This window comes from Oncorhynchus tshawytscha, linkage group LG05 (genome assembly GCF_018296145.1).
Source record: "Oncorhynchus tshawytscha isolate Ot180627B linkage group LG05, Otsh_v2.0, whole genome shotgun sequence".
NCBI lineage: Eukaryota > Metazoa > Chordata > Actinopteri > Salmoniformes > Salmonidae > Oncorhynchus > Oncorhynchus tshawytscha.
In genome coordinates, this window is record NC_056433.1 from 36,702,898 (window position 1) to 36,719,880 (window position 16,983).

The following is a 16,983-nucleotide window of genomic DNA, read 5'->3' on the forward strand; positions in this document are numbered from 1 at the left end:
GCCAAGATAAAGCAAAGCAGTTCGACACATACAACAACACAGAGTTACACATGGAATAAACAATCATACAGTCAATAATACAGTAGAAACAAAAGTCTATATAAAGTGTGTGCAAATGAGGTAAGATAAGGGAGGTACGGCAATAAATGGGCCATAGTGGCAAAGTAATTACAATATAGCAATTAAACACTGGAGTGATTGATGTGCAGAAGATGAATGTGCAAGTAGAGATACTGTGGTGCAAAGGAACAAGATAAATAAATAAATACAGTATGGGGATGAAGTAGTTGGATGGGCTATTTACAGATGGGCTATGTACATATATATTTTACTCGTTATTGTTAATTGTTATTCACTGTTTATTTATTCCTCTTGTCACTATTTCAAATTTGTATTGTATTTTTTATCTTTATCTTTAACTCTGCATTGTTGGAAAATGACCCATATGTAGCTTAAGCATTTCACTGTTAGTCTACGCCTGTCGTTTACAAGACACGTGACAAATAACATGTGATTTGATTTGATTTATATTTTGATGTCACCACAAAATACTTAAATGATGGTGGCAGTCTCAGACTGAGCAAGTGCCTCGTTCAAGTGCTAGTCAGAACTAAGGTATTCGGACATTTCCGACTAACTAACTGGTTGTAGTTAAACAGGTGCCGCGTTCAACGAACCAGTTTCCTAGTTCCGACGAGTAGATGAACGTGGCATAGGCTATGCAGCAAACATAGATAGAGCAGCGGACGAATTCAGTTTGTCGTTCAGGTAAGGGTTGGCTACTCCTATATGCTCTGTCCACCACTAGTATCCAGTTGGTGGCAGGCTTGAGTCATCGTTACCTCTGTAGGTCTATTTTCAATTACTTTTCTGTGTTTCATTACATGGAGTTTCTAAATGTTTCATTTCCTACGTAGCCTAACATGTTGAACAGTAACGCAAATTATATTGGATCTTTAGTTGTGTGAATGCATGTGTAATGCCACTACGTCAACAAACAAACAACAAATACACAAATAGGCTACATTACATAAGTGCAACTATGGTGACTACACATTGAATCAGTGTTATGATTCATCCGGATTTACACATGGAGACAGGATGTTTGTGGGTCTGACGATGTTATTAAAGTAAAGGGAAGGTGCGCTGACTGACTGGCTCACACAACTCAGACTAGCCTAAATAGGAAGTGTCCATGTTCCTCTCCAACACCCATTCCAAATGATAGTTAGCCTTCTGTAATTACGCAAGGCTATAGCGTAACGTGTACAGCCTGACACCACATGCTAGTTTCGTGAGTAGGCCTAATACAGGCAGGAGAACATTCATGCGACTGAGACATTTGACAAGGTAAAGCTGAAGCTTCATTCTTGCCGTTTTAATAAGTGGGGTTGTTTTGTGGACGTGGACTGGACTAGGTTGTTTCCTTACCTGTGTAAACTGGGCGGGTACCCGAGCGAACGGGACAACAGACCGCACCACACTCACAACAGAAGGAGGAAAATAGATTTCAGAGACGGAATATATATATATATATATATATATTTTTTTTTTTTTAAATACTTTGATCAAGGTGAGTTTTCTATTTTATATGTGTTCTATTACAGTCAACTTTGTTTTTAGCGCGCTACCTGCGATGTAAGGGCGTGAGTAGAGATTGTAGCCTTTACACCTGGCTGAGGTTCGGGTAGTTTTAGCTTTGTAGGCCTATATACGGTGGGCTAGTCTACTGTAGCCCTAGATAGCACATTTGCGGTGGCATATGCTAGTCTACTAAATGTATGGTAAAGTGGGGTAAGTTGAGACATTTATAAAAAATCTATATAAAAAAAATCTGCATATCTCCCTCAAGGGAAATTTGACTTGGTAAAAATCCGTTTTTTTGGACCTAACTTGCTTACAACCTTTTTCCCATGACATGATGACCTCTTCCTAAATATTTGGTCAAATTATACATTTTGTATAGAAACAAGGGTGGCTCAGCTTACCCCTTTAGCTCAACTTACCCCACTCTCCCCTATCCTGAAAATCTATATTATAGTCATGTTTTTTTAAATGTATATTTCATCATAGAGGAGTTTCAGAACATTTTTATGAGAGCTAGAGATGGTTATTTTCTTCCAGATTTCCTCATGTCAATAAAAATCATTTATAATTTATTGCTGCAAAACAAACATGGAATCTGGGTTCAATAACATGTTCTCTACTGCCCTCGTTTTGTATTTTCACGTGTGAAGTAGTCTACACTGTATCTCATTTGGTGCAACACCTTTATTTTGAATACTGTAGGATATTGTAGCCTACAACTATTGACTGACTTTCCCAAGGCCTGGCTATAAATGCAAACCATGTTTTTCCATCACTCTTTGTTCCTTGCGCTCCACATTCTTATCCTGGTGGTTTGCTTATTAATGCACAGCAGGCCTATTTTTGTCTGTCTCTCTTTTGAGAGTGTGAAGTTACAGCACACCCTCTCTGTACCCTGCAGACACTAGTATTGACAGGTTCCGACCCCACAGCTATGTGAAGTGAGTGAGAGGATCACGATGACACATTGTGATCTCTATTAACTCAATGCTTTAACACATATCAACCATAAAAACATAGGCAATTTAAAAAAAAAACTTAAAATACATTTTTCAAAACACTTTAACAATAGACCCTCCCTATAGCGGTCCAGCTAGCATACTTCGGGTATTCGTACTATCTAAAGAGAAACAATGAGACAGGTATTTCTACATAGCCTCGGGCGACAATCTGACTGAGAATCTGAGCAGCTCGGTAAGTTTCTGCCATTGTTCTGTGTGTGTGTCCCATTGTTTACCGGGTATTAAGACGGGGGATGATAGAGACACAGATCTAGGTTGTGTGGTTGTTTTGCATAGTCTCTCCTGCGCCAGATTCGTGTCCCTGCTCGTCACACATTCCATGGATGGAACCCATAGTCCTTCCTCGCTCCCTATTACCTTTTCTTCTCCCTTGGTTCCCCTCTACCACTTATTCATGGAATGGGAGATATATGATTGTGTGGAGTGGGGGGCTTACTTTTGTCTTAGAAAACTTCAAACTTGCAGAGTCTCTCTCCCTCCTCTCTTTCTCCATTACTCTCTGTCTAAGAACTGTGTTTTACTTTACCCCTCTCTCTCTGTCCTCCTCCTTTCTTCATTACTCTTTGATCTCATCTGTTTGCAGAAGCCCTTCAGAACAACTCTAATTACATGTAGTGCAGTAGTTTCTTCCCTCCAGACCAGCTGTGGCGTTCTACTAGGAAACCAAAGTGTTTTATATGTACGTTACGCTGTTTTGCTTTACCTCTGGCAGTAAGTAGCCCAATGGTCTCTACACATGGATATGTGTGATATGTGTGTGAACGGATGTTTTATTCCTAAATGTAGCACCACCTCAGACACTGCTTTCAGTCAGCCAGTACAACAGATGACATGCCCTTTCACTGACCTGTCTTCAGTCAGTGTTTTGGGGAAGCCACAGGAGGATCAGTCGCTCAATCATATTTTCATTCATACAGCATGTTTTAACCAATACATTTGTCTATTGAGTCCTTTATCTCTCTGCTAACCTCCTTCTCTCCCCTCCTCTTCAGGAAGGGCCATGGTATCCACGGCAGATTATGGCAAAACGTCGTGGGAGCTGTCGGTCCAGGTAGACCAGAGAGATGGAGACGAGGGCATGAGGTTTAAACTCCGAGTCAAGGGAGACCTGCACATTGGAGGACTCATGCTCAAACTGGTGGAGAAGATCAGTGAGTCTCTCTCTCTCTCTCTCTCTCTCTCAGCCACAGTACTAGACTGGAGAACACACCCTGGTTTGTCCTACATTCCTCTATACTGCTGAGTAGTATTGTTTTCCCACAATGCTTCAGTACCACAGCCTGAAAGGCTGAAGTTCACCACTTTATCTCTTATCTATTCACCTGGGAGAAATATCCCAGAGACCCTATTCCCTGTGTCATGCGCTATATTTGACAGTTATTATGTCTACAAAATGAGTGCCCTACATGGGCAAGAGGGTGTGATTTAAGACACAGGCTGTGTTTTATCCAGGATGATTAGACATTAGGGACTTCCTCATGGGAAGACGGCAGGAAAGTGGCCTAAGGCAAGGTGTGTTGTGTTTGTGACGTCGTCGTTAAGTAGGCATATGACTACATGTATATGATTAAGCCATATATGACTCAGTGGCCAGTCATCAGACTAGACTAACAGTGGTCTGGGTTTAGCTGTAACGCTCACAACATGATGTCTTAGAGAATCATCAAGCCACACCCATCTGCTTCCTGTGGGGACTTCTTATGCCTGCTGCAGGTGGTTTGTTTGGCATAAACTTATGGGCAGAAGCTTTCTCGTGTAGTCCGAAATGTACACATGCTCCATGCTGAAATATCAATTTTGAATTGTGGATGAAATATCAAATGATACGTGTTTAATGGCAACGTTTGTACTTTGAGAAAATGCTGTCCTTTTACCCAACCATAACCCCTCTCTTTCTCTCTCTTTCCCTCCTCTCCCTCTCGCCGCCAGAGGCTCCTCAGGACTGGTCAGACCATGCTCTGTGGTGGGACCAGAGGAGCTGTTGGCTGCTGAAGACCCACTGGACCCTGGACAAGTACGGTGTCCAGGCGGACGCTGACCTGCGCTACACTCCCCAGCACAAACCCCTGTGCCTGCAGCTGCCCAACATGAAAACGGTCAAACTCACTGTCAGCTACTCTGCCGTCGTCTTCAAGACCGTCGCTGAGATCTGCAGAGCGCTCAGTGAGTACCCTAACCGGGCAATAGTGCAGCTCCGAAAGAACTAGATCACTGTTTTAATATGGTGAAGTTCCCAATACGGGAAATGTTAGGGGCTCGGACCTATGGGGTAGGGGTTTAAATCTAGATGTAAGGATATAGGGTTAGGAGTCTAGGATCTAGGAGTCAGATAGGGTGCAGTGTCTCTCCTTGACCCGGTCTTCCTTTTTCCAGGCGTCAGGAGGCCATGGGAGAGGGAAGGGGTTAGGGTGTAGTCTAGAGGTCGGATCTCTCCTTGACATTCTTCTCTCTCCTCCAGACATCAGGAGGCCAGAGGAGCTGTCCCTGCTGAAGCCTCCAGATGACCCGTCCAAGAAGAAGAAGAAGAAAGACAAGAACCCAGCACTGGATGACATCTTAGATATGGACAGCATCAGCGGAGGCTCTGGGGGAACAGGTGAGAGACACAGTGTTGTTAGCGTTTTTTAAGCATATGAATACAATGTTAATGATGTGTTGTTAGATGTACTGTGTCTTCAATGGTCAGATTCTTCCAATCTGTTTTCATGTGATGATTTTTCAACCAAGTTAGCCAGTTAGCCATATCCTGGTGACAGCCCGTCCCTGCATTAGCCAACCCCTTTATTGTCGTCTCTCTGTCAATATAGCTTTGTTGAATCATAGAAACCATCAGGCCCTTAGGCCAAGTTATCCCCATTGAGAAGTTAGGCTGGCTCAAACTCTCCTCATATCCCGATGGTCTGTTTTCAATCACGCTGTGAAGGGATTTAATATATCACTATTGCAACACAGTCATGGTTGCGAACCTCTGGCTAACTCAAAGTGGGTAGCTACTGACTTTTATGTCTCACACCACCACCAGATTCCGCCCACATGGTGGCTTCTGTAGACTTCTGAAACAATCTAAGAAGGAATGGAGAATTCTATGAAGTTTCTGAAGATCTAAAAGAATACAGCAAGCATCAAGGAAATCTGAAAGAATAGAAGCTACAGTTCACTGCTTTGTTCTCAAGGCTTTCGTTACCGCTTACTCTGAAAGGCAGGCACACACACACTTTCTGAGTCGGTGTGAGTGTACAGTAGCTACGGTATAGGGCAGCTGAGGATTCCACACCAATTCATAAAACCAGCCTCATTTTGACAGTTGCTCTGAACCATTTCAAAGGAATTATTTCTGAGTTAAAGGCCCTGCTGCTTTTAAACAAATGTAGATAGGGCCATTTCGCCCCCACAATTCTCTATGCTCCCATGAGGCCTCACTCCTAGGCTAAAGGCGAAACTGATCTCACACAGAGCCTTTATGAATATGGGCTCTGAGTTGTATCTCCTCCTCCACCTGACCCCTCCAGGCAGTCCCCTGTACAGTAAGACTATGGTGCCCACCTACGACCCAGAGAACGGGACTCCTGCCTCGGCCACCAGCCTGTGGTTTGGGGACAACCCACTGACCTCCAGCCAGCCCAACCTGCCCCCTGCAGAGCTGTCCAAGATGTACCAGCAGCTGTCCATGGTGGATAAAGCCATCATCAACGCAGGGTAAGAGTTACTCAGAAACAAAAACTCCATTGGAACGAATAAACCTTGAGGGGAACCAGACTCTATGGCTGGACAGGTAGAAAAGATGCTAGTTGTTGCTATGCTGGAGGGCACTACTCTGTCTCTCCCCTGAGCACATAACTTCCTGGTTGACTGTGACATGCTGCTGGTGTGATTGACAGGTGGCTGGACTCCTCCCGCTCCTTGATGGAACAGGGCATCGGAGAAGATGACAGACTGCAGCTACGCTTCAAATACCACTGCTTCTTCGACCTCAACCCAAAGGTTAACCTAACCCCTAACCTTAACCCAAAGTGGGAGTTTGAATACCACTGAACCTCAACCCTATGGTGAGACTAACTGTAACCATAACCCCACGCCTAACCCTAACATTGACTGATTTGTGTGTGTTTTCAGTATGATGCTGTGAGGATAACCCAGCTGTATGAGCAGGCTCGCTGGTCCATCCTACTGGAGGAGATTGACTGCACTGAGGAGGAAATGCTAATGTTCGCCTCCTTACAGGTAGACACACACAAACTCAAACCTGCGCACGTCACACATTCAAACATACACGCACACATAAACACTCGCGAGCGCGCATGAACACACACACACACACACACACTCTCACACTATTGTCCATCTGGGAGATCCGGTTTGGAGTCTCATTCCAAGAGAAGGCCTTTTGGGACAGGAGGACAATCCCATAGGAAAGAGGGAGGGAGGGACATCTGGCTATCACCCTGTACTCCTCTGGGTGAGGAAAATCTGAGAATATATAACTAACAAAAAACCTATGACTGTTACATGTTAAATGTTCTTCATCTCTGACTTTGATACCATTTTACATTTTTAAACAATTTAGTAATTTAGCTGACGCTCTTCTCCAGAGCATACATTTGAATATATTTTTCCATGTTCTAAGCTGATATAAAAACCGTTGTGAAATCCCTGAGATGGTTATTGCTTTCACCTGCATAATTACTGGAATCACAGGGCTCTCTCTTCCTCCCAGTCTTGTGTTATCATCTGGCCTCAAGTGTTGAACTAAAATCTGTTTTTAGGGTTCAAACCTGCCATTTAGACAGCTAAAGGCTGGGTATATTTCATTTTTTCAAAGTTGTCTGTTAGTTTTGTGCTCTTCCTGTCTGTTGTGTATTGTAAAATCTCCTGTTATATTCCCATCATTCACTGCTGATTATTAACGATTGTCAATATTGTTTCAGTATCACATATGCAAGATGACCATGTCCACGGAACCTCTGGACTTCTCCAACGAACCAGAGATGGATGAAGTAGAGGCTGCCCTATCCAACCTAGAGGTCACACTTGAGGGAGGAAATACAGACAGAATTCTGGTTAGTGTAGATGTCCTACATATGGAGGATTCATATATTTTTTTAACATATAAATGATAAACAAGTGTGTATGTCATTTGTTTGCTACTGTTTGTTTTCAACCGTTTCAGAGGGTTCAACACCTGTATTTAAGCAAAGGGTTTGATGGGTAGTCTGCTTAGATTGCATGTCTCAACGTGATGATGTCACTAAGTCACAAGATAATTGACAGTTGCTTGTTCCCGCCCCACAGGAAGACATCACAGACGTTCCAAAGCTGGCAGACTCCCTAAAGCTGTTCAGGTAAATCCTGAGGGCCCCTGTATTTGCCCAGAAACACACAATGTATTGTATACTGTACCTCTATGTCTATGTAACAGATGGAAACATAAGTCGAAGAGACCTTGAATGATAAGTGGTAGAAATAAAATGCCATTTCACTTCAGACAAGGAAAGGTTAATGCACCACGCTGTATATGGCCTGGAGTCCGTGACACAGACGGTTCACACAGCAGCATTGAATGTGCAACAGTGTGACTGTGTGGGGGATACAATCCGTTCATGTTTTTCCTCACCGAGCTTTTTTGTTGTTGTTTCGTGACCAGGCCTAAAAGACTGACGTTGCGTCCGTTTAAGGAGTACTGGTTCGTGTTTAAAGACACCACCATCTCCTACTACAAGAACAAAGAGACAGCCAGCGGAGAGCCGATAGAACAGCTGCATCTCCGAGGATGTGAGGTGGTCCCTGACGTCAACGTGACGGACAAGAAGTTTGGCATCAAACTGCTGCTCCCAGTGGCTGATGGGATGAACGAGGTCTACATCCGCTGTGACAATGTAAGATGCTATTTCTTATTTAAGTTTTTAGTTTATTAGAGTCGGGGCACCACCAACATGACTCCGTTGTTCCGCCTACATATTGCTGTAACATTTTAGTTTTTTATCCAGGAGACACAGTATTCCAAGTGGAAGGCAGCCTGTACCCTGGCATCCAAGGGCAAGACCATGGCTTACAGCTCCTACAGGTCAGACTTGTTTTTGCCTAATACTTCACCTGCCTTGGACCACATTAGTAGGGTTGTGACTGTAAACTGACCAAGAGAAACTGTGATTGGTCCAGGTCGGAGGTGAAGAACATCCAGTCTTTCCTGCAGATGAAAAGTCTGGCGCCCCCTCCTGGTCAGGCTGCTCCAGACTTGGATGCCATGGAGATGAACGCTGAGTGCTTTGTCTCCCCCAGATACACCAAGAAGTACAAGACCAAACAGGTGGGTGTCTATCTTCAATATAGAGTGATCATTCATGATTCCATGTTTGTGAGCCATAGACAGAGAGAGCATGTCACCAGAGCTCTCCAGAGAAAGAGTTGATTATCTCTGACATGACTCAAGTGACACCATTATACTTATCTCAAATTAAATCCAATTTTATTGGTCACATACACATGGTTAGCAGATGTTAATGCGAGTATAGCGAAATGCTTGTGCTTCTGGTTCTGACAGTGCAGTAAAATTGAACAAGTAATCTAACAGTTCCCCAACAACTACCAAATACACACATCTAAAAGGGATGAATGAGAATATGTACATGTAAATATATGGATGAGCGATCGCCGAGCAGCATAGGCAAGTGGCAACTAGATGGTATAAAATACAGTATATACAAATGATATGCAAACATTATTAAAGTGACATTATTTAAAGTGACTAGTGATCCATTTGTTAAAGTGGCCAGTGATTGGGTCTCGTGTAGGCAGCAGCCTGTCTGAGTTAGTGATGGCTGTTTAGCAGTCTGATGGCCTTGAGATAGAAGCTATTCTTCAGTCTCTCGGTCCCAGTTGTGATGCACCTGTACTGACCTCGCCTTCTGGATGGAAGCGGTGTGAACAGGCAGTGGCTCAGGTTGTTGTTGTCTGATGATCTTTTTTGTCTTCCTGTGACATCTGGTGTCATGGAGGGCAGGTAGTTTGTACCCGGTGATGCGTTGTGCCGACCGCACCACTCTCTGGAGAGCCTTGCAGTTAATGGGCGGAGCAGTTGCCGTACCAGGCGGTGATACAGTCCGACAGGATGCTCTCGATTGTGGATCTGTAGAAGATAGTCAGGGTTTTCACACTGTCTGTGTGGGTGGACCATTTCAGTTTGTTGTTGATGTGTACACCGAGGAACTTAAAGGTTCTTGTTAGCGGGCCGTGACGGTGGCACTGTATTATCCTCAAAGAAGGTGTTTAGTTTGTCTGGCAGCAAGACGTCGGTGTCCGTGACGTGGCTGGTTCTCTTTTTGTAGTCCGTGAGTTCCTGTAGACCCTGCCACAAACATCTCATGTCTGAACCGTTGACTCCACTTTGTCCCTGTTCCGGCATTTTGCTCGTTTGATTGCCTTGCGGAGAGAATAACTACACTGTTTATATTCAGCTATAGTCCCAGACCTCTTTCCATGGTTAAATACGGTGGTTCGCGCTTTCAGTTTTCCGCAAATGCCGCCATCCATCCACGGTTTCTGGTTAGGGTAGGTTTTAATAGTCACAGTGGGTACAACATCTCCAATGCACTTCCTTATGAATTCACTCACAGAGTCAGTGTATAGGTTGATGTTATTCTCTGAGGCGACCGGAGCATATCCCAGTCCGTGTGATCAAAACAATCTTGAAGCATGGTTTTCGATTGTTCAGACCAGCGTTGAATGGTTCTAGTCACTGGTACATCCTGTTTTGAGTTTCTGCTTATAAGACGGTGGGAGGAAGATGGCATCGTGGTCGGATTTGCCGAAGGGAGGGCGGGGGAGGGCTTTGTATGCATCGCGGAAGTTAGAGTAGCAGAGTTCTCGTGTATTACCCCCACGCGTGGTGCAATCAATATGCTGATAGAATTTAGGTAGCCTTGTTCTCAAATTTGCTTTGTTAAAATACCCAACTACAATAAATGCAGCCTCAGGATATATGGTTTCCAGTTTACACAGAGTCCAGTGAAGTTCCTTTAGGGCCATCTTGATGTCTTCTTGAGGGGGAAAGTACATAGCTGTGACGATAACTGATGAGAATTCTCTTGGAAGGTAATATGGCCGGCATTTGATCGGGTGAGGTCTGGTGAGCAAAAGGACTTGAGTTCCTGTATGTTGTTATGATTTCACCATGAGTAGTTCATCAGGAAGCATACACCCCCCTCTTCCTCTTCCCAGAGAGGTGTTTATCTCTGTCAGCTCGATGCATGGAGAAGCCCGGTGACTGAACCGATTCCGACAACATATCCTGAGAGAACCATGTTTCTAATAATACAACTTAAGATTTCCTGGAGTAACAATGTAAGAAATAAAACATTAAAAAAACTAAATACTGCAGTTTCCTAAGGACTCGAAATGAGGCAACCATCTCTGAAGGCCCCCAGACCATTCTATTCCATTCACTCACCATTTCAGTAGTTTTCTTATTTTTTTTTGTTATTGGGTAGATAAGCTTTAATTTTGCAGATTGTAGCTTCCAAAAAATTGTACACACCTTCTCATTCCAGGTTTTCTTCTACAGTATATATATTTTTGAGATTTTGTAATGTGGCCACCCTTTGCCTTGATGACAGCTTTGCTTTGTTTGTTTCACAAGAAAAAATATTTTGCATCTTCAAAGTGGTAGGTAGGCATGTTGTGTAAATCAAATGATACAAACCCCCGCAAAATCCATTGAAATTCCAGGTAGTTAAGCAACAAAATAGGAAAAATGCCACGGGGGGTGAACACTTTTGCAAGCCAAGATTTACAATGATTCCATGACGCATGGTTTATGAACTGATACACAAAACGACGCCAGATTAAAAATGTAGAATTGTTCATTTAAATTATGCAAAATTTGCAAGAATTTAGCATAATTTAAATGAACAATTCTACGTTTTTAATCTGGCGTCATTTTGTGTATCAGTTCATAAACCATGTGTCATGGAATCATTGTAAATCTCTTCCAACTCTCTTCCAACTGCGCCATATAGATTGCAACTCTTTTGCAATCTATATGGCGCAGCTGTCAATTTTTGGTCCTTAAATTAAACTGGTATCTGTTTTTATTTAACAATTTTCTTTAACCAATTTTGGTCTTTAATGCAAGGCCTACATAAGTTCCTTACTTTTTGCCTCTTCTATTTTTGCGGTAATGCTGGAATTCATTGGTTGTAATTTTGGGTAGAGCAGACATTTCCATAGATTTTTGTTAGCTGCATGTATGACAACTCCACCAGTCCTATTTATGATATAATTTACAAAGATTATACCTGTTTTGTTTTTTATCAATTAGTATATTTAACTGCAATATTTGTTGTACTATATGTTCTGTCTTTTCTGGTGGATTAAACTGAAATTGCAACCAACTTTCTATAGCTTTTTTTTTAAATAGCAATGTTTTGGAATTGATTTAGTTTTTAAAGAATCAAAAGTGAGAGGTTGTAATCTGAATAAAGGGAAAAAGGCCATTCTTAAACATGGGGTGAGACATTCTTTCTAATTTGCTAGAGAACCAGTTCGGATTTAAGTATTACTTTTGTATGACTGACACCTTTAATTAAGAGGTCTAATGCTTTAAAATGTAATAATTTTGCCCTCCGAATTGATATTAATTTTATAAATATGCCCTTTTAATTTTGCCTGGCTTGCCATTCCAAATGAAATTGGATATTGTTTGCTCATATAATTTTTAAAAAAACAGGTCGCTAGGTTTAGGCAAAACCATAAGCAAATAGGTAAAATGGGATTTGACTAAAGAGTTAATCAGGGTGATTTTTTTTTTCTCCCCCCACAAATAAACAGGTATTTTCATTTCCATGGTAGCAAGATCTTAACTAAAAATGTATTGGAGTCAGATAATTTATTTCGGGATATGTATACCGACTATGTCCACATCCCCGTCAGACCATTTTATTGGTAAACTACACAGGAATGTAAAAGTTGTATTTTTTTTGTAATCCAATACTTAATATAGTACATTTTATCATAATTTGGTAATTAGGTTAGAAAAAATATCTAGATGCTCTATGAGGCTGTGGAGGGATCCAAATAGTGGATGTTTTCTTTTAAAATCATCTTACAATGACACCTTTGTTTTTAAATCCTGGATTTCTAGCCCCTTGATATTATTGTTGGATCTGATTTTAACAGCTAACATTTAGATGGCAATAAATATATATGCCGATAGTGGACAACCTTGTTTTATTCCTCTTGACAATTAAAACATTTCTGAGAAGTAGCCATTATTACTATTTTACACCTAGGGTTACTATACATAACTTTAACCCATTTTATAAGAGATTCTCCAAAATTGAAATATTCCAGGCATTTATATATAAACTCCAGTTGTACTTTATCAAAGGCCATTTTAAAGTCAGCCAAGAATACCAGGCTTGTTTTCCCAGATTTGTCATAGTGTTCAATACTTGTCTTATATTATCTCCAATGTATTGTCCATTTAAAAAACCTGTCTGATTTATGATGATGAATAATATAATACATTTTTGTATCACAACACTGAAGTGGCCTCCAATTTTTTTAATGGACTGGATCTTTATATTTACCACTTGGATCCTGTTTCAGTAATAATTAAATCAGACCCTTTCAGTATTTGTTAGATGATTGACATAATGTCTGTGTGAAGTAACCTAAATGTCCCTTTTCTGTCTCCTGTCCAGCTGACAGCGAGGATCCTGGAGGCCCATCAGAACATCGCCAGGCTCTCCCTCAATGAAGCTAAAATGCGCTTTATCCAGGCCTGGCAGTCCCTGCCTGAGTTTGGTATCAAATACTACATTGTCAGGTACATAAATGTGACCGACCAGGTTCAAACAGCTCAAGACTGTGTTAGCGAGATAAAGCCTGTGAGTTAGCTCAGGGAGCAGGTCCCAGGCAAAGTTACTCATCACACAATCATGGTTCACAAAACCACTATGGCTCCATAAAGATATTATGAATTTGTGTGTGTGTTCCAGGTTCCGAGGCAGTAAGAAGGATGAGCTGATGGGTATCTCCTATAACCGTCTGATCCGAATTGACATGTCCACTGGCCTGCCCGTCACCACCTGGAGGTTCGCCAACATGAGACAGTGGAATGTCAACTGGGAGATCAGACAGGTAAATGGTTCTAGATTGATTGATTGATTGGTTCATTGATTGATTTAATTGATTGATTACTTTTTACAGATTAGGAAGTAATGGATAATAGTTGCCTTTGAGAAACCAGTTTCTCCTGAAAATGTACAGTGGGGCAAAAAAGTATTTAGTCAGCCACCAATTATGCAAGTTCTCCCACTTAAAAAGATGAGAGAGGCCTGTAATTTTAATCATAGGTACACTTCAACTATGACAGACAAAAATCCAGAAAATCACATTGTAGGATTTTTTATGAATTTATTTGCAAATTATGGTGGAAAATAGGTATTTGGTCACCTACAAACAAGCAAGATTTCTGGCTCTCACAGACATGTAACTTCTTCTTTAAGAGGCTCCTCTGTCCTCCACTCGTTACCTGTATTAATGGCACCTGTTTGAACTTGTTATCAGTATAAAAGACACCTGTCCACAACCTCAAACAGTCACACTCCAAACTCCACTATGGCCAAGACCAAAGAGCTGTCAAAGGACACCAGAAACAAAATTGTAGACCTGCACCAGGCTGGGAAGACTGAATCTGCAATAGGTAAGCAGCTTGGTTTGAAGAAATCAACTGTGGGAGCAATTATTAGGAAATGGAAGACATACAAGACCACTGATAATCTCCCTCGATCTGGGGCTCCACGCAAGATCTCACCCTGTGGGGTCAAAATGATCACAAGAACGGTGAGAATAAATCCCAGAACCACATGGGGGGACCTAGTAAATGACCTGCAGAGAGCTGGGACCAAAGTAACAAAGCCTACCATCAGTAACACACTACGCCGCCAGGGACTCAAATCCTGCAGTGCCAGACGTGTCCCCCTGCTTAAGCCAGTTCATGTCCAGGCATGTCTGAAGTTTGCTAGAGAGCATTTGGATGATCCAGAAGAAGATTGGGAGAATGTCATATGGTCAGATGAAACCAAAATATAACTTTTTGGTAAAAACTCAACTCGTCGTGTTTGGAGGACAAAGAATGCTGAGTTGCATCCAAAGAACACCATACCTACTGTGAAGCATGGGGGTGGAAACATCATGCTTTGGGGCTGTTCTTCTGCAAAGGGACCAGGACGACTGATCCGTGTAAAGGAAAGAATGAATGGGGCCATGTTTCGTGAGATTTTGAGTGAAAACCTCCTTCCATCAGCAAGGGCATTGAAGATAAAACGTGGCTGGGTCTTTCAGCATGACAATGATCCCAAACACACCGCCCGGGCAACGAAGGAGTGGCTTCGTAAGAAGCATTTCAAGGTCCTGGAGTGGCCTAGCCAGTCTACAGATCTCAACCCCATAGAAAATCTTTGGAGGGAGTTGAAAGTCCGTGTTGCCCAGCAATAGCCCCAAAACATCACTGCTCTAGAGGAGATCTGCATGGAGGAATGGGCCAAAATACCAGCAACAGTGTGTAAAAACCTTGTGAAGACTTACAGAAAACGTTTGACCTCTGTCATTGCCAACAAAGGGTATATAACAAAGTATTGAGATAAACTTTTGTTATTGACCAAATACTAATTTTCCACCATAATTTGCAAATTAATTCATTAAAAATACTACAATGGGATTTTTGGGGATTTTTTTTTCTCATTTTGTCTGTCATAGTTAGTGTACCTATGATGAAAATTACAGGCCTCTCATCTTTTTAAGTGGGAGAACTTGCACAATTGGTGGCTGACTAAATACTTTTTTGCCCCACTGTATCTATAAAGTACATTCATCAGTAATAATCCATGTTGTTTCATGTCTCCAGGTGGCCATAGAGTTTGACCAGAATGTGTCGATAGCCTTCTCCTGTGTGAGTTGTGACTGCAAGGTGGTCCATGAGTACATAGGAGGATACATCTTCCTCTCAACACGCTCCAAAGACCAGAACGAGACACTGGATGAGGAACTATTCCACAAACTTACCGGAGGGCAGGAATGAACCTGGGACATCAGCTTTCATTTAGTGCCGTGGCGATCAAACATGAGGATTTGTTCCAAGCTGAGACTATCCATGCATTCCAATGCAGTCAATCATTCATGTACTGAAGGCCTGTAAAAAGCCAATCCGGAGTCGAGAAAGAATTTAAATGAATTGCTGATATGGTTTTGTAGGCTACATAAATTATATTTTCATATTGTAAGTGCAGAGAAAAGTAGACATCTTGGTCACAGTACACTACATTTGATTCTATGACCATCTCTACAAGGCTCATTTGCCTGACGGTTAGGCCTGGCAATTCATTCGGCACATGGGCTGTACATCTTGTCACCTGTTTACCTTGGTGTAGCCCAGAAAAAATCTCAGTGACAACCAGCAGACAGTGGTTGAAGAGGAGGATTTAGGTAGTTTTACTGACACCACATTTTTTAATTCTTTGATTTCAATGTTTTAGGCTACTTTCACAATCACTCTATTGGGCTGCTCATTGCCCTATTTTATACATATTACTTTTATACTGTTTTATAATGTAACATTTGCAATTGTATTACAAGTCCAACAGAATTTCAAAGATATTTCTGGTGGTGGGTTATTATCACGTTGAACGAGACATTTGTTTACACTGGTATTTCTCTTGACTGAACTGCATTGAAATAAACTTGAGAAACATGTTTTGGTCAATTGTTGTCTCTGTAATGGCACAGGTTGAGAGCAGTTTGTGGCGCATCTACATACAGTAGAATTGTCTTTCCGGCCTTAGATCAGTTATATAACTCCATGTGAGAAAGTTAAAACATCCCTAGACACATGAGCATGTAAGACCAAAATTGCTCCTTCAGTCTTGATGTCAAACAGATTATACTGTATGTCAACTGTATGAGAATTATGTTTTGAGAATGGATGGAGGCTCATACTATGGAAGCCCATTCCCGCCATGAAAGAAATCAATAAAAATGCTGATACTTTGCTGATACAAAATGTTGAGATACTAACTAACTCAAATGTTTTAGAAAGTAGGGCATGCTTATGTTTCTTAATTTGTAACATTGTGTGGTGACTTCAGAGGTGAAACCACAGGTCCAAGGTGTGGTGGAGTATTTCAATGAACAGTCATGAATACATAACTTCACATTTCATAGTTGCCTGCAATATAGTGTTGGAACAGATGGGTCCAACCCAACAGTACTTTATCCTTATTTTAAACGCTTTTGTGTCAGTAGTTGTTGTTAAAGCGAATCAAAAGCTTATGCTAGCTCAACACGTTGCCATCGGACCTGCTTTTCTGATCTCTGCAAC

General features: G+C 41.8%; 1 protein-coding gene across 5 annotated transcripts; it reads left to right on the forward strand.

Moving 5' to 3' along the window:
- The first annotated feature begins 653 nt into the window (after positions 1–653).
- On the forward strand, positions 654–16,358 carry fermt1 (FERM domain containing kindlin 1). Of its 5 annotated transcripts, none has more exons than XM_024420838.2 (15): positions 654–768; positions 3,602–3,760; positions 4,539–4,772; positions 5,068–5,205; positions 6,119–6,305; positions 6,488–6,590; positions 6,723–6,830; positions 7,535–7,666; positions 7,899–7,948; positions 8,251–8,482; positions 8,594–8,670; positions 8,766–8,913; positions 13,307–13,431; positions 13,604–13,745; positions 15,514–16,358. In XM_024420838.2, the coding sequence occupies exons 2-15, from the start codon at positions 3,610–3,612 to the stop codon at positions 15,685–15,687; spliced, it is 2,001 nt and encodes a 666-aa protein (XP_024276606.1). In that variant the 5' UTR covers positions 654–768; positions 3,602–3,609; the 3' UTR covers positions 15,688–16,358. The 5 variants fall into 5 exon arrangements, with proteins under 5 accessions (XP_024276606.1, XP_024276604.1, XP_024276605.1 ...); XM_024420836.2 differs by lacking the exon at positions 654–768 and adding an exon at positions 1,104–1,573; XM_024420837.2 differs by lacking the exon at positions 654–768 and adding an exon at positions 1,104–1,350.
- The last annotated feature ends 625 nt before the right edge of the window (positions 16,359–16,983 follow it).